Source organism: Myotis lucifugus, unplaced genomic scaffold (assembly GCF_000147115.1).
Source record: "Myotis lucifugus unplaced genomic scaffold, Myoluc2.0 scaffold_34, whole genome shotgun sequence".
NCBI lineage: Eukaryota > Metazoa > Chordata > Mammalia > Chiroptera > Vespertilionidae > Myotis > Myotis lucifugus.
The window spans coordinates 129,836-153,121 of record NW_005871082.1 but is presented as its reverse complement, the minus strand read 5'-3'; the positions used below and the strand labels follow the sequence as shown (position 1 = coordinate 153,121).

General features: G+C 56.9%; 1 protein-coding gene across 1 annotated transcript; it reads right to left on the bottom strand.

Moving 5' to 3' along the window:
• Window positions 1–1,193: 1,193 nt before the first annotated feature.
• On the bottom strand, window positions 1,194–19,626 carry VASH1 (vasohibin 1). The gene is made up of 7 exons (XM_023752481.1): window positions 18,538–19,626; window positions 12,425–12,513; window positions 11,167–11,223; window positions 9,580–9,654; window positions 8,266–8,647; window positions 6,347–6,459; window positions 1,194–5,240 (listed from the first exon to the last, which is right to left on the bottom strand). Exons 1-7 carry the CDS (start codon window positions 18,832–18,834, stop codon window positions 5,168–5,170), a joined length of 1,086 nt encoding a protein of 361 aa, XP_023608249.1. The 5' UTR covers window positions 18,835–19,626; the 3' UTR covers window positions 1,194–5,167.
• Window positions 19,627–23,286: the final 3,660 nt, after the last annotated feature.

The following is a 23,286-nucleotide window of genomic DNA, read 5'->3' as shown; positions in this document are numbered from 1 at the left end:
GCAGGGCGGCAGGCCATGCGGAGCCCCCGGCAGGCTGGGTTCTGACCCTCCTGGAGCCACGGCATTTACCTCTGCATCAGCTCTAAGCAGCCAAGCGTGTCCAGCACGAGCCTCGACTCGACATGCTCGCCCAGCCCCTACCCAGCTTTCATTTGCAAGAGAGCAGCCCAGGGCCCGCTGTGAGTCCATCTCGCTGAAGCCCACCCACGAGGCCCTTACTCAAAGGTATTTTAGCTGGATTGTGTGTAAATGACATTGCCTTTGGGTAAAGGTGTATGGTCCTGGTTAGTCCCAAGTTCTGTTACCTTTATTGAAAGGTGCTTTTTGCTATTAACCTGATTTATCTGAGCCTGTAAGTAACAAAACTGCACCTATTTAATGCTGTGGTGTCTGAGACATTTGTGGGTTCCAGTGGACGGCCTCTCCTCTTCCCAGCTGCCATGCCTCACCAGCACACGCTGCAAGGGAGGGAGCTTGCTGTGCTCAACTGCACTTGTAGTTAGGACTTTGTGGGGATTGGCTGGGATAAGAAGTAGGAAGCATTCCACCTCTTATAAGTCTAGGTTTTACTCTCAAGCTGAATGAAAGGAGAGCAGGAAGGGAGGGTTAAAGGTAAAAATGCTTCCGGGTCTGAAAGATATTTCTGCGCAAGCTGCTTGCAACTGTTTGGGCTTATCTTAAAGCGTGGGAGAGGCCCAGAGCCGAGGGATGATGCAGCGGCATGGGTGACGGATGGACCCAGGCGTGTGTTCCAAAGCTGTGACTTTAACTCTCATAGATTCTGCACTGGTAACTGTGATGAGAAGGACTTCAGGTCCCTGTTGCTATGGTTTCCTGAAATAACCTCATCTCCCAGGAGGACATTCACCCTTCCTCTGTTCTGGAGGCACTGACTGCTGGGGATGAGGAGAGGAAGAGCAGGGCTCGAATGGAGCGTATCCTCCCTGCGGGGACCAGGCTGGCTGTGCCAAGGACAAGGGGTTCACTTACAGCCAGCAGGAAAGGTCTCCCCAGTTAGGATTGACAAGAGCTCTGTGGCTTCAGCAGGCTGAGGGGGCAGACTAGGAACCCTGAAGTTTCATCCTGGCTGTGGGGCTCCCCTCACCTCTGGTCAGGTTCTTCCCGGAGACGCCGAGGCCGACAGTGGTGGCGGATGGGCTCCCAGCCCCGCTCCAGAGGAAAGGAGACAAGGCTTGCAGGTCCCGGTTCCCGCCCAGCCCATGCAGCCGGAGCTGGGGAGACTTTATTCATTCAGTGGGAGGGTGAGGACAGGAATGAGACAAGGCGTAAAAGTGGACGGGGAGGCGCAATACTGATATGAGAAGAGGAAGGACAAAACTAGTACAACACGCAGCGCAACACAAACTCAAGGGAAAAGGTCGGCCGCCATCTCCGGGCCTGGGCCACGCACACCCGGTTTCCTCTCGTCAGATCTGATGGAAGAGTGCAGCTGGGGCACTGGAGCACCAAGACGGGTGAGAAGGTCAATACTGACAGGCCTGCAGCTAGCACCACGGCGGCCCCGCCGGCCTGGGCAGCCCTCCCCGCTCCAGGCCCACACTCCTCCCCACACTCCTCGAGGACCTCCCTGTTTCTCACTGGGAGCAAGGGAAGTGGGGCTGTGACCACCACGGAGCTGACCACACAATCAATAGGCCGGCCCAGCTCTCACCTCCCTGCGCTCTGGGGCCAGAGGGTGGGCCGGGGATGCCCTGTGGCTAAGCCAGAAAACCACCCAGACAAGAGGCCAGGCGCACACAGGCCTCTGGGAAGGCTACTGACCTGAATCAGACCCATCCCCGAGCCAGGAAGTCAGGTCCCAGCTGGGAGGGGTGGGGTGTGAGATGACAGGGCCAAAAGCAGACACGGCTCCTCTGGGCTCTGCTCCTCAGCCCCCTGGCCCTAGGCTTCACCAGTGTACCCGGGCTGGGGCTACTGCGCTCCCCACTTAGCCAGGCCTGGGAAGGATGGGGTGGCTGGTGTGATGGGTGAGGGTGACTATGTGTTGAGGCCATGGGAGGGAGAGGACTGGCAGTTAGGGGGTGGGCAGGCTCTCTCAACCCAGTTTCCTGGCACCAAGCACAAGGAGCCAGGCTTGGGGAGCAATCACCCCCCACCCCACCTGACCCACCTTCATCCAGCAGCTCTTTCTGACCTCACCTTGACCCCTCAGCCAGCAGCCCACACCCCAGGGGCAGAGGAGCCCACACTGAGAGCTGGAAGGCAGTCCTGAGTCAGGGGGAGCCAGGCTGCTGGTCCTCACAGGAAGTGAGATGAGGTGATACTGAGGATGGTGACTAAGGCCTCAAAGTCCCTGCCTCTGCCTCCCCAGAAACTGCAGCCAGGCCAGCCCCAGGAAGCAGAGCCTGTGTAAACACGCCCGGAGGGAGGAGGGGTTGCTACATATGAGAGTTAAAAATAAATTAAAAGCACCACTGTATCCACATCCCCTGTATCCCTGATGGTCTCCACAGGCCCCAGGTCTCAGCCAGAAGGGGGCGTGCTGGGGATTGTCAGCTAGAATGATCAGACAGCAGTTGGGGTAGGGACTTCATTCTGCTTCCTTCTTCCCAGAGGGCTCTGTAGTGGAACCTGTGGGTTGGAGCATCCTTCTAGGCTTCTGTGCTGGAAGCAGCTTCCCTGTTTTCCTGACCCAAGCTTCCAGCTCCCAGCCCCCTCTTGTGTGTCTCAAGCCCTGTGGTCCACTGGGGCAGGTGGGGCCACTTCTCTGCTGAGCGGCCTGCACGAGGCACTCACACCCAGACCCAGAAATGGCCTTGTTTTCAGCCTCATGCCTCCCGAGTGAGTCATCTCCGTCTCAGGTGAATGTGGCAACATTAGGACCACCACCCCACTCCCTGAGAGCTGGGATGGGACGGTGAGTCAGGGGTCACAGTGGCCTCGACTTGCTCTGGCTGAGGTGTAACCAGGGGGCAGGGGGCAGGTTAAGTACCTCGCCAGGGACCAGTGATCCATGAGGAACCCCAGGGACTGACCAGCTGGCTTTCCTGCTGGGCCTGGCTCTGGGCTAAGAGCTGCTGGTTTGAAGAGCTGCCAGCCCCTGTGCCACTCCTGATGGACGCTCCCATTAGCAAAGACCTGTCTCCCTCCCTTCTTCTTTCTTTGCTTCCGGAGCAGGTTGAGAACTGCACTCCCGCTACTCCCCTCCACCCCCTCTGGTGACACAGCAGCCATGGAGTCTCTGGTGAGTGACTGGTCTGCAGGGAGAGTGAGGAACATGGGACGCTGCCCACTCCGGAGCCTCAGCAGCGAGGCCCCTGCCCTGGCCTGGCCAGCCCTGGGGAGCCTAGGACTTTCACATTTCCCTCCTCAAAGCACGTCCGTGCACTCCTTCCCAGCACAAGCTCTCCACTTCAGAGATTACAAATAGGCATTCTCCTTCATGTTGGCTTTTAAAATTCCCCGAACTGATTGCCAACATTTAACAATCAGAATATTTCACATAAAAATTCAGAGTTCTGGCCTCTGAAAATCTCAGAAAATCTGGCAATGCAGGGCCTGCACTCTGAGAACTGAGCAGCAGTGGCTGCTTTAATGGGGCCTATGCCCTCTTTAGTTTGCCACAGTCCCCACCCAGCCCTGCAGTCCTCCTTTTCATCACCTGCCTGGCCCTGTGAGGTTGTCTGAGTTTACAACTCTGTTCTGGTCCTCCCTTTTCCAGGCTCCCAGCCCCTCTGCAGCCTTATGACAGCTGCCCCTGGCTGAATCAGAGCCTCTCAGTTAAAAGTAACCTTAATGGTCCTCCCATCCAGCTACCCTTCCATAACCTGAATCCTCTCAACCGCTTTCTGACAAGTAGCCATCTAGTCATTGCCTAAATCCCTCCAGCAATAGGGAACTCAGTGCTCCCAAAGGCAGCCTGACTCTAAATTCTCCCCCAAATCCTTTTCTCACTTACACCCCCCAGTTCTCAGACTCTGCCCCTCCTCAGGGGCCACAATGCACCCTTGCCCTCCACCTCCTGGTTGCTTAAAACTCTAGAACCTTCCCACGACCCTACCAACCTCTTTCTACTACCTCTCACCTGCCCGCCAGTTCTCTCAGGCCAGATGGGAGGGCTGTGCAAACTCTGGCTGTTCAGGTTCTTCCCTGACAACAGGCCTGATCATCACTGGGACCCCCAACCCTAAACAGGCTGCTAGATGAGGGGAGGTGGACCTGGGGCACAAGCATTCTGACCAGGTCTTCATTTCCCCAACAAGGGCTGAGGTAATGGAAGGGGGGAGGAAAGGGGACAGACCCAGGCCTGAGTGTACCACCCTGTCCCCAGCCACAGCTCCTGGGCCCGCCAGCTCTGTTCAGTCCCCACAATCACGCTGAACCCAGTGCAAATCTGGGCCCTCGGCACAGCCCAGCCCTCTGCAGGGAGCCCAGCTTCAGCAAGAGGCAGATCTTGGCTGAGCAAGAAGGGGTAGGGGCTGGGGAACTCTTACCCCAGTGGTTCTCTCCTGGGCTCTCCCTCAGCCCCCCAGCAGGGGGCGTGCCAGTGGTCAGTGTCAGTCCTCAGAGCACCATCTGTCTATGGGGCTGCAAGGTCACCAAGGCTCTCCTGGGCCGTGGACTCGCGCCCTTGGGGAGATGTCACCTGTGTCAAGCTCCTGAGATGGGCCACAGACCTCTCTCAGGATGCTTCCTACCCTGCTTCCTTTTCCCTGTGTCAAGATGCTGCCAGGGCAGGCGGACGTGGAGAAACACCTCCACCCTCTGCCTTCCCGCCACAGGCCTTGTGGGCTGGGAGATTTCCCATAGGTGGGATGGACCCACATCCCAGAGTCGCCAGGGGCAGGGGAACCAGCAGAGCCAGCAACCCTGCCCCCCCACTCCCTCACTCAGCCGCATGGCAGTTAGTTCTCCCAAGCACAGGCCTGCCAGCCAGTGGCAGGTCCATCACATTTTTTGTTTTTCCCAAATACCGTAAACTGTAGTTGTCAAGTTAAAAACTCCAAATAGAACACTGCCTCTCGCTCAAAGTTAGAAGCTTGGCCCCGTGGGAGGGGCAGCAGCCTGGGTGGCTGAGCTGGAACACACTCGTCCTGCCGCTGCTCACCTGCCCCATCACCAACCCTGCCTTCCCCAGGAGCCAGGCTGGTTCTGGCAGGCGATCCTGGCCCCCCGGAGTGCGCAAGGCCGGGTGCTGCCACCCGCTTCACACCCGGATCTGGTACCCATTGAGGTCCGGCATGGCTTTGGGCTCCGAAGGCTTCTTCTCCCCCGAAGGCCTGCAGGGAGGAGAGAGCAGAGGAAGAAGAAGGGTGAGTGGTCCATCAGGGATGTGGGGGAGGAGGGAGCAAGTGGAGGCTGCCCCTGGGACCTCCCTGCTCCATTCTTCACGGGGCCCAAATGCAGCAGTAGCGTCCGCGTGGGAGTTGCTTCTGGAATCCCGGGCGGCCGGTGCTGTCCAGAGTGTGGTCCCTGAGATCCCTTACAGGCTGCTGGCCTTTGCCGGAGGTCAGCTAATCCGGCCACAGTTGGCTGTAAGAGCTTCATGTGTAAACCTCTGTGCGGGGACCCAGTTCTTTAGATGGAAGTGAAAGATGCTGGATATCAGAAGCCTGCTTGGTGCCCCCAAATCCTACCAGACAGGTGGCTCCTGAATGACAACGGTATTGAAAGCAAGAACCAGTCTGACAGGTAGGAGACAAATCAGAGGTGGTGGCCTGGCATTTTACTGGGACATTTCTGCCATCTAGAGCAGTGATGGCGAACCTTTTCAGCTCGGCGTGTCAGCATTTTGAAAAACCCTAACTTAACTCTGGTGCCGTGTCACATAGAGAAATTTTTTGATATTTGCAACCATAGTAAAACAAAGACATATTTTTGATATTTATTTTATATATTTAAATGCCATTTAACAGAAAAATCAACCAAAAAAAATGAGTTCGCATGTCACCTCTGACACGTGTGTCATAGGTTCGCCATCACTGATCTAGAGAGAGGTGAAAACCACAGGCTCACAGGGGCAAAGGTTATGTCCAAAGCCACTGCTGTCTGGTGTTCGCACCTTTCCCAGCAATATTCTGGGAGAACCTCTGTCTGGCAGGGCCCATCCCTCCTCTTCTCCCTCCCACAGACGCTGGCCTCAGACCTCTCGCCAGGGGCCAGGGTGACCAGTGGGCCAGTGAGTGCTGCTTTCTCTGGGGAAATGGGACTGCATCGCCGCCGCTGGGAGGTGTCAACACATAAACACACACACCCACCACCCCAAATCATCTCTCTTCAGCGGGGGCGAAAGAGAACAGTGGGAATGAGAAAAGTGGGGTGAAAAGAAGTGGGATCCAGAAGATGAGAGGAAAGGAGAGAGCCTTTTCCGGCCCCCGTCACTCACCGCCTTTCGCTGCGGCTGTTCCTGCGGAGGGGGCTGGACTGGCCCCGCTGTGGGGACGACACATCCTTCTTCCGGTCCTTGGTCGGGGAGGGAGGGCCGGTCCCTTTGCCAATCTTGGTGGGGAGGAAGCAACACTTGTTCCAGGGCTGCCGCAGAGCCTGGCCTGGCCTGCTGTGGGAGCCACATGCCCCGAGGCTGCACTGGGTGGACCCTGGAAGCTCAAGCCACCACTCTGCCCAGTCTCCCCAAACCTGTTCTCTGGGCACTAAAGCTGCCAGGGCAGGGGGTCCTCAGCAGGCTGCTCAATCCCAGTTACCCCTAAGATAGTGTGGATGTGGGGGATGTCACTGAGCTTTCGTGGTAAGAGACCCCCGAGAAAAGGGCCATTTACCCATGCCAGGCAGACGTAAATGGGGAAGCAGCCCATGTCTGAGCTTTGGGCTGGGATCCTACCAGCCCCAAGGGTGACACTGGTTATCTCCAGCCAATCAGAAGCTCAGACTGGTAGCTATTAAGAAACAATTGAGGAAAGCACATGAATTATCCTTTATGCGACACAATCAGCTGGATCTGAATTCTGAAGACATGGGGTACACTGTGGGGGTGCTGGAGAGAGGCAAATACTATGGGGAGTCCTCAGCACCGAACAGACTGAACATCACAGCGCTAAAGACTAGGTAACCACTGGTTTCAACTCAGGTCCAAACTGCTCCCTTGAAGGTGTGAAGAACTCCAGCAGCAGGAGCCAGGGAGCTGGGCAACCAGCGCTACAGAGGGAGGCAGCCCAGGGCAGCGGAAGCCGCAGGCTGGCTGCGGGCCTGCTCCTGCCCTGGGGGAAGGTCTGTCACCCATAAGGTCATGGCCTCGGGCTGGCAGGGCAGGCTGTGGGGAGCATCCGTGGATGTGAAAGTACTGAGGTCATGGTTTTGGCACCAGGCTGCCGGGAGGGGCAGATCACAGCACAGCAGTGACTGAGCAATGGGGAGGGGCTGAACCCCAGGAAGGGCCTGGCAGGCCCCAGGGGAGGCACCCTCAGTCCAGGGGGACTGAGGGAGAGGCCACAATTCTGTCCACTGTCAAGCTCGGGGGCAAACTCCGCAGCAGCTCAGCCCCTCTGCTCAGGGGGCAGCAGCCCCTTCCACTCCTGCTCACTGCGGGGAGAGCAGAAGGAACTACTATCTCATTATCTTCCCATGGTCTGACTTCCTTCTTTTTCTGACTTCCTCCTACTCCTTTTCTGGAGGGCGGGTGTGTGAGAGGGGTCAAGAATCAGAATGGCTCGGTGGTTGAGTTCGACCTATAACCAGGAGGTCACGGTTCAATTCCCGGTCAGGGCACATGCCCGGGTTGAGGGCTCAATCCCCAGTAGGGAGCATGCAGGAGGCAGCTAATCAATGATTCTCGCTCATCATTGATACTTCTCTGTCCCTCTCCATTCCTCTCTGAAATCAATAAAAATATATATTTTTAAAAATGTGGGGGGGGGGGGGGGAAGGATGCACAGGGGTGATGGAGGCCACTTGTACCCAACCCACCAGTCCCTCCAGACAGGCCCTGACTTCCCACCAGTGGATCTTTACTCAGAGATCTTTATCCTCCTCTTGGAGTGCACCCCACACCCGCCAAGTGTCAAGGCCTGCCTCTCCCCAAACCCAGCTCACTGCCGCCGCCTCCTGGAGCCTTCCCTGGCCTGCCCGCATGAGGGACTGTTTCAACAATAGTGACCTCTGAGCTGAGCGAAGACACTGTTGAAACTTCCCACCCACCAGCTCCTCCCACCTCCGCTGGGGTGGCAGCGGGGTGGGTGAGGGGTGATGGCATTCCCTGGAGGAGTGTCCCTCTAGGCAGCAGCGGCCCCTGTATCTCCGCCCCGGGGAAGAGGGCCTTATGCGCGCCGGCAGGGCGGGCGCCACACTGACCTTGAGCCGCATGTCGCGGGCGTGCCGCTCCAGCTCCTTGCGCAAGTCCTCGCGGCCCAGCCTGTCCACGTCCAGCACCGAGTGCTTCCACTCGATCTGCTCCACGCTGTGCGGGTCGTGGGACACGCACTGGCCCAGCTTCACCTTCTTCAGCACGTGCCAGCAGCGGCCGTAGGCGGCCTCGTAGTCCAGCACGAGGTCGCTGAGCGTGCGGAAGGCGGGGGGCTTGTACATCAGGTCCTCGCGCCGGCTCATGCCCAGGGCCCCGTAGCGGCCCCCGAAGTTCACCCCCAGCACAATGTGGCGGAAGTAGTTCCCTGAGAAGTAGCTCTTGAAGCTGATGGGGAAGCGTTCCAGGGTGGGCATGCTGTTGGTGAGGTAACTGGCCATGTCAGCTCAGCTAAGGAACCGGCCCGGTGAGGCGCAGGGCCAACACGTGGGGGCAGGACTGGGGCTGCACGCCCTCCACCCCAGGGGCAGTCTGGGTGAGCCTCCCCTTCCTGGCACCATGCCTTGCTCACCTCCATATCCTGTTGTCCAGCCTTGCGCCTGGCATACAGTAGATGCTCACTAAACTGAATCTCTAAGGGGCAGGGCTCTCAGTGACTAGTGGCTGCTGCTATGATGTCAAGCACCGTTCACAGAATAACAGCTAATAGCGAGTCCTTCACTCCAAACCTCAGGGCTCTCTAATGAGTCTGGGCACATGGGATTTATCATATTGTTCTATGTTCACACCAGCTTAAATTTTTCTATAATAAAAGAAAACGCCAAAAAAGGGCAAGGCTCCTGCATGAACCAATCAGGTCAGAGAACTGGCCATATGCACCTGCCTCCCCACCCTGCCCTAACTGGAGGCTTATCTGCCCACCATAGGTCCCAGCTCTGCCCTTTGGGAGGAATGACTGAGAACCCCATTTGCTTTCCTTTATAAAGGCAGGAAGTTCCGTTCCAAAGATCCCACCCATCATCCTCACAAATCACCATGCCCTGGAAATGCCAACATGCTGGCATTCAGCCTGCTTTCCCAGGCTGTTTGGTCCTTGGAAATGGCACAGTAGCCTCTGCGAGACAATGTGCCCTGATCTAGGGGTCAGAGGACAGGGTCACAGTACCCCATGTGACTCAAAAGAGAGCTTCCAAGGAAGCCTGGGAAGTGAGCCGCTGAGGCATGGGGGACCGAGACCCCCTCAAGCCCTTCACTTTGGAGCCCAGTTCACGAGTGCTGGGCAAGCGAGCGGGGAGGGCCTGGAGCCCATGCAGCCCTCCCCTTCCAGAGTGTGCCCGCCCCCTCCCAGGGCTGAGGAAGGATACATTCCCAGGATCACGGCTTCCAGGCATTTGATTGGCAGAGCCTCTTTGGTCATTTCCTTGGCCAGGTCCATCAGCCTGGGGGCAGGGAGGCAGAGCCATGAGGACAGAGCCTCTAGTCCTTCCCATGGGGGCGTGTCAGGAGGGGGCAGGGGACCAGAAGTGCTAGAACAGAGACCTTCTCCCATCCAAGCTGTCTCAGCTCAGGCCCAGCACCTCCCTTCCCTCCCCCAGGTCCACCCTGAGCCAGAGAGGGTATAAGAAGAGGCAGCCAACTAAGATAAGGAAGGAGGTCCCTTCCCTTCCCTCCTTTCACTTCCTCCTCCCACCCCAGGCTCCTGACCTCTGGGGGCGGGAACATGAATGGAGCACGCAGTCACAGGCACTCTTTGACAGCCACTGGAGGGTGGGGGGTGGGGGGTGGGAGGCCTCCTTCAGTGGTGGTGTGGGGCCGGTGGGAAAGCGTGCCATGGATGCTGGGAACCTTGGCATTGATCCTGTCCCTTCTGGAGCACAGTGGACGCTCCTGACCCAACCCTGGTGTCTCCAAAGAGCTTGTAATTGATTGCAACTGCTCCCCCACGGCTGGCCAGCTGCCCGGGTCCTGGACATGCATCTCAGGCGGGTAGCCTGGTGACTCCCGAGCCTGTCCTGAACTTGGAATTCAGGCCATTTAAGACAGCCTGTTCCTGAGGCCTGGCTCCTCCTTCCGCCCTGAATGCTGCCTCCAGGTCTAAGAATGCAGCCTGGCCGCTGGCTTTTCTGCCCAGGACGGTGCTGGACTCCTCCACCCACTGAGGCTGGAGCTAGGCCCGTCACTCCGCAGTCACAGGACAAGAGCAAAGCTTTTAGGGTGAGGGAGGCTGGATTCCACCAGGGGGTCATTAAGGAATTTAGCTAATAAGCCACTTAAAGCATTCTTCACTGGAAAGCGAACATGGACAGGCTATGGGTGGAACAAGATGTAAAATCCACATTAATTTTTAAAACACAGGGTTTTAAGCCCATGGACAGCTTTGGGTGGAGCTCCCAGGCCCCCCAGGCCCAGTGAGGAAGTGGCACTCACTCCTCTCTCCTCTGTCCTGGGGCTTCCACAGGGCCAAGCCAGCCAGGGGTCTACACACTGGGTGGTGGGTTAGGAAGTGAGAGATGAGGAGGGGTCCCTGTTGCTCAGACACGGGGCCTTGTACTAAATGACCAGAAGAGTCCAATGAGGCAAATGGGGTGACCACAGGTTCCCTGCAATGGGAGGAGCTCTCTCCTGTTAGGCTCACCTCATTAAAAAGAAAACAATAAGGCTTATACACAGGCTTCTACCTGGGGCCAACCTCTGTCATTCCCAAGGCAAGTAGGGGGGCTGCCCATCACCCCCAGCTCAGCATGGGAGCCCGGTGTTCATCTCGGCCCCAGTTCCTCTTCGTGGCATCCTGGGACCCTTGCGGTGTGCGGTGAAGGAGATGGGGCGGTGCAGGGGGACACACCCCTGCGGCCTGCTCCCTGGGAAAGGCCCTGCCTGCCTCACAAGCTTCCACCCAAGGCCCCGAGGCGCTCCAACCCGCCGAGGAGCACTGTCCGTGCGCCCACACTTACCCTGTGAGGGGTCTGCTCTTCTTGATTTCAAAGAACTGGGTCCCTGTGTGATTGTACCTGCGGCGCTGGTTAAGGGCTTCCCAGCTTGGTCTGGCAGAAGCATGTCCCACCTCCCCACCCATCCGTCAGACCCTGGGGCCCAGCACTTCCAGGGGTGCAGGCTGGGTCAGGACCCCATAAAGTATTTCTTGAGAGGAACCTGGGGGGGGGGGGGGGGGGGGAGGGCGCTAATCATCTGGAGGGGAGAGAAGGGCACAGCACATGTGCCCCTCCTTCCCCACACGGCCCCTCTCTGTCCTCTCTCCTCTGTGGTTTCCACCTTGCTCTCCCGCGGCCTCTCCTCCCGGGAAGGGAGCCGTGGAGCAGGCAGCCAGGCCAGCCAGGGCTGGGAAGGTGGCTGGGCTTAGACACCCGGGGAGCAGCATGAACCTACAGGAAAAGGCTGGTGTGTGTGTGGGGGGGGGCGGGGGGGGGTTGTTGGGGGGGATCCAGAGTGGCTACATTGCTGGGTGCTGCTCCTGGGCCATCCTCCTGTTTCAAGGCCGGAATTGCCCCACTGACAAAGGAAGAGCCGGATCCGATTCTCAGTAACCAGCCTGGCTTTCTCCTGCTTAGGGCCTGGCCCTTCCATTTCTGCCTTCCCTGCAGCCAGAGGCGCTGGGGGAGAGAACCCAGGGCATACAGGGCAGAGAACAAGAGGGGCCCAGAGCAGGGAACCCGTGGGGTCTGGGCTCGGGTTCCAGCTCTTCATTGCTGGGCAACTGGCCCCCTGCCAGGGAAGAAAGAGGCAAAGAACTGGGAGAACATGCCAAGATGTGGATGTCACCTCCTGGAGCATAAAATCCTGTTCCTCTTCTACCTGTCCCCCCACCCCTGATCCCACTGCCTTTAAAACGACTCGTCTTTAAAGTGCCCCTCCCTCCTTCTGCTGGGCTGGATGGACAGCAGAGGAGGTCTGGGCTAGTGGACCTAGACGGGGCCACGGCCAGCAGGTAGTGCAGGAGACATTTGCCCCATCACAGGGAGAAGGAAGAGGGTGGCCAGAGTGGGTCTGGGACTCATCACAGTCCCTGGGCTTGCTGGCACGGGCTGGGCTTGCCCAACTCCAGGGGCTTGAGATGCCCTGTGAGCTGCGGCCTGGGCTATGGCCTGACGCTGCTCTGCGGATACCTCTCCAGCCCAGTCTGCAAACAAGCCCCGCTCAGCCTCTGGACCAGCAGGCCAGCGGACGGCGGTCGCCCCTGCCCTGGGAGGATACTGCAGCTCCCTGATGTAGCGCTGCACGGCTTCCAGGCGCTCAGGGACCGGCGTGGAGGGCGGGAACGTAGGCACAGTCGGTATGGGAATCTGGGGACAGAGAAAGAGCCCTGGTCACAGAGGAAGGCTCCCCAAAGCTTCCAGCCCCCGGAAACCCAGACTGTCCCCCAGAGAAGCCAATGCCGAAGGGGCCTCCCGCTTCCCTCCTACCCTGAGCCTCTCTCTCTCCTTGGCAACCCTTTATGGAGGCTCCGGCCAGACCTCCCCCGTGGCCGTCCCTCTCCCTCCCGGCACTTAATAGCATTCCTCATGTGGAGCTTCTGTTGATGCTCCGATTTTGTTTTCTTTAATAATTTTAGAAAAACACAGGTTGACTCACCGACTGTTTTGGATTTTTTTTTTTATAGTCATCGACTCTAAGGCTTAACAAGAATGTGTCAATATTGCGGTGAAGTTCATTTGGATGTGGGGCTCGTTCTGGTTCAAGTGCTGGATCAAAGCCGGTTTACCTGGTGTCCCATCCCCTCAGGGCCTGCCCTGGGCTGGGGGAGCCCTCCAGCGAGGGATGAACACCCCCAAGCACCGGCAGAAGGTGCTACCCACCCGTCACGGCACATTGGCCAGGCCTCCAGCTGCTACCGGGACTGGACTGAGTCCGTGGTGGCAGGCGGAAGGACACGGGGCGACAGGGCTTGCTGTGGCTCTTCTTGCCACGGTCTAGCCACTTTGGAGGAGTTTCATGGAGGCACAGGAGCCCTGGTTCCCCTTCAAAACCTCCCCTCCTGCTGGCTCCAACCTGGCAGCAGCACGGTGACCAGGCCACCAGGCGGTCCTCCCACCAGGAGGGACTCTCCAGTGCGCAGCCCAGAAGGGGAGAGACAGGGGGGCATCGGCAGGCGCCTCCTCATGGCTGGGTACTGCAAGACTAGGGCTGTGAGGAGTTAGGCCAGAGCTGCAGATCCCTGAGGCTGTCCCCTCAGCAACCAGGCGGTCTCCAGGGAAAGGGGCCACCATGCGGGTGTGGGTCCTCGGAGCCCAAATCCTGGCAGTTTGGCTGCAACCAGTCAGCGAGGCCGAGGAGGCTGAGGAGCCCCGGCTGGGTCCTCTGAGGCCTCAGAACAGACTTCTTTGGGCAGAAGAACCAGGTGTCTAGGAGCAAGTCCCACTCCTCTGGGCTCCCCCTTGGCTACTGCCAGCTGTGGGGTGCCTGCGGCTTCCTCACATAGAGAGGTCCCGCCCTCATGGCCCAGGTCCCCACCAGCTTCTCTTCAGAGAGCCAGCGGGCTGGGCTGTTGGGAGTCAGTCTGGCGGGCAGGGGTGTGTGAAGGGGAGGGGTGAAGCAGGGCTGGGGTGGGGGAGGCTCTCCCTGTAGTGAGGTGCTGAGCCCACAGGCACAGCCTTTTAAATAGGGAAGTGACACACAATGGTCACTGCACCCCAGATGGCCAGGGGTCCCAGGACAGCCTGTGGTGGACACCTGCTCACTCCAAAGGGCCCGGATGCAGGAGGGAAGGCCCGGCGGTGACAGCCCTGCATGAACTTCCTCTCCCCAGCTCCTGGGCCCCTCCTCCCAGGCTGGGCAGCCCCCAGGCTGACACCTCTGTCTGGAAGAAGCTGTTTCCCCTTTCACATCACACAGCTGCCTGAACCTGCGCCACCACTTACAGTTGCCAGGGGGGTGTGGGACTCCCTCTTCCTGCCTGACCACCCTGTGCCAATGCTCCCCTGGGTCAGGATACGGGGTGTGGGTGGGAGAGGAATCACTTCGCACTTTACTATACAGCATAGCACCCAGCCTCCTCGGGTGGAAGGTCCCTGAGAGGCCACCTACATGTCTCAAATGAGGGCACCCTGTGACTGCCAGGAACTGTGGCTGCAGACTGTAAGTGCACCCCCCCGAGACACTCCAACCAAGGAGGGAGCTGCAGCCCAAGGGTCCTGTGCCCAAGCTCACCCAGGCCTGGGCCAGGAGTGGCAGGACCCAGGAAGACATCCGGGCCATCCAGACAGAGCACCAGGCACTGGCTGCTCCGGGAGAAGGAAATGATTCTGAACGAGCAAAGGACCTGGACTCCCAGCAGGGCCTCGGAGGCCACACCACTGAGGCTCACTGCAGCCAGCTCCGTGACCCAGGCTGACTCAGGCAACCACTGCAGACAGCGCCACACCTTTCTTCCGAATGGTCACACCAGCATACGCTCACCCGCTCAGAAACAAGTGAGCAAGTTTCTGTACGTCCAATCGACCAGGCCCGCTTTAGGACTGGTAGCCTGGATCTGCCCCATACCCCTCCCCCTCCCAAATCAGGAGCCAGGAAATGCTTCTCACTGTTGAGGGTCGGGGTGTGGTGGGGGTGAGTGAGCTTGGCTTCCCAGACAACTCGTCCCCCACTGCCAAGGCCAAGGGTTAGCCTTGCTGCAGGAACCCCTAACGTCCTGAGCTCTGTTCAGTCACTCCCCTGGTGAAGTCCATTTCAGTCCAGCACAATAGGGAGGCTCGGGGAGGGAGGACAGCTGAGTGTATGGGCCAGAAGCAGGAGAAGCCTAGAGGTTGACAGAGTGGTTCTAGAACCAGACTGTCGCTGTCTAATCCCAGCCCTGCCATTCACTGTCTGGCATCAAGCTCCCTAATGAGTCTGTGCCTCAGATGCCTCGTTTGTGAAAGGGGCACCATAATTAATAGAACCATGGGCACCATTATAGAACCATGGGCACCATAATAGAACCATGGGCACCATTATAGAACCATGGGCACCATAATAGAACCATGGGCACCATAATAGAAACATGACGCCAAATTAGGATGCTCATGTCAAGGCCTTAGAGCAGGCTCAGGCACGCAGCAAAGCTCAGTTCCTGCTGACTGTCACCGTCACTCCAGCGTGTGCCAACCACTGGTCAGCACATGCTGGCTCGACGTCCAAACTTGTATTCTGTAGGAGCCCCGTGGCCAGAGCCACATCAGCAGGCCTCCAGCAGCTGGCTCGGGGAGGAGTGGCCCCTGAGCTTTTAGAGGCGGTGGCAGCCTAGAACATCAAGGTGAGAGTCTTATGAAGGAGCACAAACTGTCCCTGGACCTGGGATCCTTTTAGAGACAGCTGCCTTTTAACATACCGGTACCATCCTTGTAAAGGATGTTTCTCTGCAGCGCCTGTAGGGTGGCTGCACCCTCCGTCCTTGCTCCATGTGCTGGGTATGAGTGATGTGTTCGCCTGTTTCACATGCTTTTACTTCATCAGTTCCTCCCGACATCCTCGGAAATGGATATTGCTATTCTCCCCATTTTATAGCTGGGAAAACGGAGGCACAAGGAGCCTGCAGACCTTCCTCACAGAAGGCATCGTGGGAGAGCCAGGATTTTAACCTGGTGCTGCCTCTGGGAGCAGAGCTCTCTCTCTTGGTCACACTACACTGCAGGGATGGCAGGAATCCCAGACTCAACAACCTGCAGGGACCACGGGGGTAACAAATGGGGCAGGCAGGCTGGGAGTGAGTGGCGGAGACTGTGGCCAATGGGGGGAGGGGGACCACTCTTCAGCTCCAGCTGCCACTGCCATGGTGACTGCAGGGTCTCTGTGCCCAGATCTCCTTCTGAAATGATGCCCGAAATCTGGATCTTCGTGTGAAATCTCCCAATTTTAAATCTTAGCTCAAGGGTCTTCTAAAACATTGTGCTGTCCCAACAAAACATCCCTTGGGCCCACCATGGTGTGACCTCTGCAGAGAAAGCCAGCTCCAAGGACGTGACCAGTCAGGAGGGGCCAGTCCAGTGGTCAGTCCACTCGGCTGCTGGCACTGCGGGATCCAACCACTGATGCCTCCCAGACTCCGGGGCTGCTTTCTACTCTGGGCCAAGGCCAAGGAGGAACCCCACACAGACTTGGGTGGGTTTTCTACCTGCAACACTTTTTCCTGTGGTTTGAGGAGGGGACGTTTTGGATTTTCCCAATCTTCTCACAAAATTCCCGTGACACTACCATACTCCTATTGGCCATGACACACACTCCCCCACCGACAACAACTTCAGTCCTTCATTGGTATCTTTACTATACATGAAGGTTGAGGATGATATTATAGACCAGTTCCTGATAAACTCATGGATTTTCTTCTTTTTTTAGTCTCCAGAACCATTCACATTCTTCTATAACATGGCTTAGACATAAACAAGATGGCTGGAGAGCTGTCTGCTAAACACCAACTTGTTCATGTGGGAAAGCACATGGCTCTGGCCTCATTAGCTCATATGTTCTGAGTGGTGAAGAACATGGAAAAGGAAATGAACACCCAATAACCAGTACTGGTTTGAGGCTTTAGTTTGGCAGATGTTTTAGTACAGCCTCTCATTTAATCTTCACCACAATCAACCCCAGGTGACAGGTGAGAAAACTGTGGCTTACATAGGGTCAAGGGACCTGCTTAAGGTCAGATAGATAGGTGAGCAATCTGGACCCAACGGTCATATCCTTTGATGCAATACTTTCTCTTCTAGGAATTTATCTCAAGGAGATAACCAGAGATGGACCCCCAAATTTACATTTTAAAATGTTTGCCAGTGTTCATTTTAAGAATACATTATAGGACAAAATGTCTATTCATAGTGGATTAGCTAAATAAACTCTGAGTTAGTAAGAGGGCAACTGTGTAGCCCTTCAAAATCAACACACATTTTATTTACCCAGGAAACATCAGGCAGTTGCTCAAACTCCGACCTCCGGATTCCCTTTTCCCAGAAGGCAATTCCTCATGGCTCCACCAGTAACTTGGTAACTCTGTGTAATCCACTTGAACTGCCACTCTGCCCAGCCCTTCCTTCTCACCTGAACCATCAGGGCTAACCTCTGGGTTCTGACCTCTGTCCCAAGAGCTTTTCTTTGGGGATTTCAAGCCTCTGATTCTTCAATTAACTTGGCCACAGATGTTAGAGAGGAAAATCAGGCATGTGTTTCCACTGTACAGCACGCAAAGTCTCAAGCACCCTTTCACTGAGCAAACACATAAATGCCTGTCTGTGCCAGGCACACAGGAAACCTTGGAAAGACAAAGAGGAATGAGACACAGCCTCAGCCTTCGTGGGTGACACAACTGAAGACAGCCGTCATGCAGGACTTCCAGCCGTGCACAGAAAACCTATTTAACTTTACTCCTCTCCATAGGCCCTCTTTAAATATATATATATATTATTGCTTTCAGAGAGGAAGGGAGAGGGAGAGAGATAGAAACATCAATAATGAGAGAGAATCATTGATTGGCTGCCTCCTGCTTGGCCCCCACTGGGGATTGAGCCAGCAACTGGGCATGTGCCCTGACTGGGAATTGAACTGTGATCTCCTGGTTCATAGGTCAACACTTTTTTTTTTTTAATTGCTTTGTATAGAGAGAAGAAGGAGAGGGAGAAAAACATTGACGTGAGAGTGAAACATCAATCGGACGCCTCCTGCACAACCCCCACCAGGGATCAAGCCCACAACCCCAGTATATGCCCTGACTTGGAATCGAACCGGCAACCTATTGGTGCATGGGACGACATCCAACCAAGCCACACCAGCCAGGGCACGACTAACTGTCCCCATCTAGTGTCCAGCAGAGTAGATCACCTGGAACCCGAAGGCCCAGTTCTACCACTTACTGGCTATGGGGCCCTGAGTTCCGTCTTTGAGTTTTCATATTTCCCATCTGGAAAATGGGCCTCAATCTGCACTTACTTCACAAGACTGTTGGGGAATTCAGTGAGATAACACATGAAAACGTTTTTTCAATATGTGAAGCCCTGTATCCTCCTTAGTCATTCATTCTCTCTCTGCCCACAGTTCTCTGGTTTAGCAAATAAGATGTCAGTCCACATTAGTGTACTTGTTAATCTGCTGCCCTGCCCCTAAAGCATGGGCATTTAAAAAAGACAGAGGAGCTTTCCAGGAAATGGGGCTGTGGGCCTCACAGAACCACCTCAACTGCAGCCGGGAGAAAGTTCTTCTCGAAGGCACAACCTGCCTGTATTTTTAATCTTACCATGACAGCCCCCTACCCCATCAAGGAAAGTATGGCTTTGCTCTCTCAACCTCAAGGTCATGAAAACCTGGATCCCCCACCCTGCCCCCAACACACACAAACCCCTCACCTTGGGCAGGTCCATGGCCCCACGGATCCGCTGGGCCACCTTTTCTCCATCGGGGTGGATCTTGGCCACGTGCTTCCACATCCTTTCCCAGGTGGCCTCGTCCACAGGCAGTCCGCCCCGGTTGACATAGAAGGGGACACCTCCATCTCGCAGGTCCTCTTCCCCTTCCTCCTCTGGCTCATCGTCTCTCTGGGCGGATGCCCCTTCGCTGGTCTCCAAACGCCTGGCCCCAGGGGAGGCAGCAGAGGCAGCGGCGGGGGCAGCACCGCCCCCGATCACCTTCTTCCCTCCTGGCATCCCCAAATCCTTGACAGGGGCCGGAAGGACGTTTCGGAAGGCAGGGAAAAATTGGTGGCTCACAGGAGGCCTCCCACACACCGGCTGCAGAGATAACACATGGCCAAACAGAGTACAGGCGCCTTTAAGAAACCAGGGCGTGGCTCCGGTACAATAAAATACTACTCTATAAGAAAATTTAAAAAAAAATCAGTGCCTCAACGTGCAGTGGGGGGCAGAAGGGCTAGTGGTCCGGGGTCATCCTTAGAGGCCTGGTGCTCTTTGAAAGAACGGGGCAAAGAGGGAACACCCAACTTGGCAGCCTTCAGAAAGCACCCCCATTTGACAGCGAGAACAATGACTGGCAGCAGTCTGGGCTTGCAGAGAGAACAGTCCGGGGGAAACTGAGGCCCGACAGCTCAGACCTGCGGCCGCCAAGAGGGTCAAGGCACGGATGCCCACGCTGACTGGGCCCCCCAGGTGCTAGTTTTGGAGAGAACAAAGTCCTCCGCAAATCATCGCACGCTCACACCTGCGCGCGCTCCTGGGCTGGGGGGTACCGAGGCGACTTCAGGCCGCATCAGCTCGGAGCCCGGACCCCCAAACCCCCGACCCGGGGCGGCGAGGGGGCGCGATTTCTTCACCGTGATCAGTCCGGGAGCCAAGACTCGCAGCTGGCGGGGTGCGGGGAGGGGGCACGCGCCGACGCGCACATTCCACGCCCGCAGCCAACTCCCCGCACAAAGTGGGCTTTGTCTCTGCCCCGTCCCCTCACTCCCCGGACGCTGCAGCGGAGCCCCCAGGAGGGGGAAGGGCGGGGCGGGGCACGCCGAGGCTCGGCGGATCCGCAGCCCGGCACGTCTCAGCAGGCGGCAAACCGGCCCCCTGCGCGGCGCGGCGCCAGCCCAGCCAGCGCGGGGCGCGGGTCCCTCTCCGGGGCCCGGGGTTCCGCGGCTTTGCCCCGGGCGGCGCGCAGGGGCCAAGCTGAAGTCACCGCGCTGCAGGCTCCGGCTGCTGGGTCGCCGCCCCGGACTGGCTGCAGCATGGGCGGTGGCGCGGCCAGGGCGGGCCAAGGATGCTTCGGGGCGGTTCGCTCGCTCGGGCTCCTGCGGCCCCGGCTAAGGAGGTGGAGAAAGGATCAGCGGGGCGGGGAGGGCAGGTCCGCAGGCTCGCGCAGCCCCGGCCGGCGAGTGGAGCTGGACGCGAGTGACCAAGCCTGGGCGAGCGCGAGCTGCGCTAGTCCCCGGAGAGCAGTCCGCAGAGCGCGGGGTGCGTGGACAGGTCGCGGCTCAGCAACAAGGCAAAGCCGGGCCCGCTGTGGTCCCCACCGCCCCTGGGGCCCAGCTGTCGCCCGCCTCATCCCCAACCTCCCGCCGCCCACCCGGCTGAGCTCCGGCCCGCGCCGCGCATGCGCCCTGTCCCCCCCTTAAAGGGCCAGTGCGTTCCGCGGGTTCTGTGCCTCCGGCTCCAAGTTGCCTCTAGGACGGGGGTGAGCGTTGGCTCCCCTCGGACCGCTCTCTCCCGGCGCCGCGAAGCTGGTGCGGAGCTGCGGAGGAAGTTTACAATATGCCAAACTATGCACACTCCCGGGCGACTCCGGGCTCGGAAGGGCCGCGGTCCGGAGTTTCCTAAGGGGAGCACCTCGCAGGGACCCTCGGTTGGTGTAGAAGCCAGAGCATGGCCTGGAAGACCGGGGTTCTAGACCGGACTCAGCGTCTGTTTTCCTGCGGGACATCTAACAGGTCACTTCTCTCTGGCGGCCTCAGTTTCTCCGTCAGCCGAGGTCGTCACACTGGGCGAGCGTGTAGCCCTACTGGCGCGCGCGTTCCTAAAAGGTGGGGGATATCTGGGGTGAGGGTCACTCTCGGGAAGCGAAAGGGTTAAAATCACTGTTCCTCCCCAAGACCTGCCCCCTGGAACGTGGTGCCCAGGGTTCGCCTTTAGCCCACCTCCCTGAACAGGGCTCTGGGTACTCCCTCCCCCCACTCCCCCCCCAGGAAGCGAGCTGCGCCCTAGGGTCCTGGGACCGCAACCCATGGGAAGGGTTAGGGATGGACCCAGAAGAAGGTGAAGTAGCGCCCATTTGTTGATTGGGCTCAGGAATGCAGAGACCCAATGCCCCCACTCCTTCCTCACAGCTGTAACTCAGAAAAGGCACAGGCACTTCACTAAATTGAAGCAGCCAGACTGCTTTCAAACTCCTCCCTGCTCTCCCACCAGGAGTAAATGTGTATCACAGGCTCCTGGGGCTCCTGGGCTCCCGCAGGCAGATTCGGCTTCCTCCGTCTGCGATGGTGGCATTTCTCCCCACCCCCCTCCTCTGATAAGCAGAAGTTTCCACACTTGGGCTGGGACAGGCAAGGCCTTGGAGAACCTGAGTCCTCGGTGGTTCCCCATCTGTTTCTTAAAGTTGTTCCTGGTGTTCGAACTTCATAGGTCCAGGGAGCTCCAGAAGCAACCTCTTGCTGCCTCCAGGGTCAGAAATCAAGGGTGAGCAGCGAAGGGTCACAGGACTTCAAGAAACCTAGTTAAGGGGGGGATCCTCTTTAAAAAAAAATTTTTTTTTATTGATTTTAGAGAAGAATGGAGAAGGAGAGAGAGATAGAAACATTAATGATGAGAGAGAATTCCTGAACGCCCCCTACTGGGGTTGGAGCCCACAACCTGGACATGTGCCCTGACCAGGAACCAAACTGTGACCTCCTGGTTCATAGGTCCACGTCAACCCCTGGGCCGCACCAACCAGGCAAGGCAGGGCATCCTCTTAAGCTCATTGAGGCAAGAAGACTCCAAGCGTGTAAAAACCACTAGGGACCACTGACTGCAACATGCTGATTGTATAGATGGGGAAACTGGGTCTCAGAGAGTGATGTTCCCTAGATCACACAACTAATCATTTGAACTGACGTCTTAACTTCTTCAGACACTGGCTCTGTACTAGCCCTGGGACACAGTGGTGAACAAGAGGGATATGGTCTTTGTCCTATTAGGGCTTATGGTCTGCTAGTGGAGGAGATGGTTAAACATGATTCCAATAAAGTGCTTTGACAGAGACTTAGTACATGAAGCTACGGGAGTACTTGCCCAGGGCAACTCCCTGGTCAGATGGTTTGCTGGGGAAAGAGGAAATGAGTTGCATACAAGGCTAGTGTGGTCTAAGCTAGAAAGCTGTCTTCATAGAGATGGGAGTGGATAAGTGTCAGACAAGGTGAAACTGGGAAGGGATGTGTCTAACTCAATCTCATGTATGCCAAAAGCCCAGAGAAGACTAGTGTCTTGCCGGGCGTCACACAGCTTGTGAATTGAGTCCAGATACTAGGTACTGTTTCTCCCACCCTTATACCCAGAACAACACCTCTAACAGATACTTGGGTAACTCCTTGTTGGCTCAGAGCTCTTATGATCATTGCCTGTCTTCACAAGGACCCTGGAAGAAATTAGGAGAAGTTAATTCCCATCTTACAGGTGAAGAAATGATGCACAGGAAGCTAGGCAACTTAAGCACTTAGTTCAGGGGCTAGCACGTCAGAGCTTCTGGGTACAGGTGACTTTGACGACGACAGGGATGGTGATGCTAATGATGCCTGGCTCCTCATCCGTCACGGTTGTTATCTTCAAGTCTGGACTGAGACTAATGTTCTGGGAACTCACACAGCGTCTCAGGGCATCAACATTGGTATCAATCTGCTCCAGCTCATTTTCTAGTCTTACAAGACTGAAGCTAGAATCAAGTTCCCAGGGAGGAGAGTCTGGTTGACTTAGATTGGGTCCTGGGCCCACCCTTTGGCTGGAGAAGGGCAAAGCAACTTCATAAGCTGCCCTCCAAAGACTACCCTCCAGTGGGGGCAAGGGGCTCTCTTAAATGCAAATTGGCACAGTTAGTAAAAGAGGGACATGGGGGCACCCAGATAGAGATGTGTTTATAAAAGGCAGACACTGTGTCGGCACTGTCCAATGGGGCAGCCAGAGGCATAGGTGGCTCCTTAACTTGAATCAACATGAAATAAAATGAACATTTCAGTTCCTCACTCACACTGGCCACATTTCAAATACTCAAGGGCCACACACGGCTGTGGCTACTGTGTTGACAGCATAGATTATAGAACATTTCCATCATTGCAGGAATTTCTATCGGTCGGCACTGCTCTGGGATTCTTACTTAGAGTTCAATTCTTTCTTCTCTTACCTCAGACACTGCGAAGGTGGAAATAGCAAAAGAGGTGAGTCAGAATCTGTATTCATTTATTTAACACATATAATAAGTATACACTCTGAACCATACACTGTGGTAGGCACCAGGGTGCCTGGGAGGGATGTTGGAGAGCTCTGTCCAGTGCCTCTCCCAGTAGAATCATCTTAAAAGTACTGATACCCGGGCCCCACCCAGCAGAGATTCCGGTGAGATTGGTTTGGGGTGGGGCTTGCACACCCATGGGTTGGAAAGCTCCCAGGTGATGCTAATATGTAGCCAGG

What these genes read in the sequence shown, in the direction of transcription:
- VASH1 (XM_023752481.1), bottom strand. Translation starts at nt 18,834, where the DNA reads ATGCCAGGAGGGAAGAAGGTGATCGGGGGCGGTGCTGCCCCCGCCGCT. An exon ending in CGCTACATCAGGGAGCTGCA is followed by an intron (nt 11,224 to 12,424) that starts GTATCCTCCCAG and finishes CCAGCGCCGCAG; the next exon opens with GTACAATCACACAGGGACCC. An exon ending in GAAGCCGTGATCCTGGGAAT is followed by an intron (nt 8,648 to 9,579) that starts GTATCCTTCCTC and finishes TGACATGGCCAG; the next exon opens with TTACCTCACCAACAGCATGC.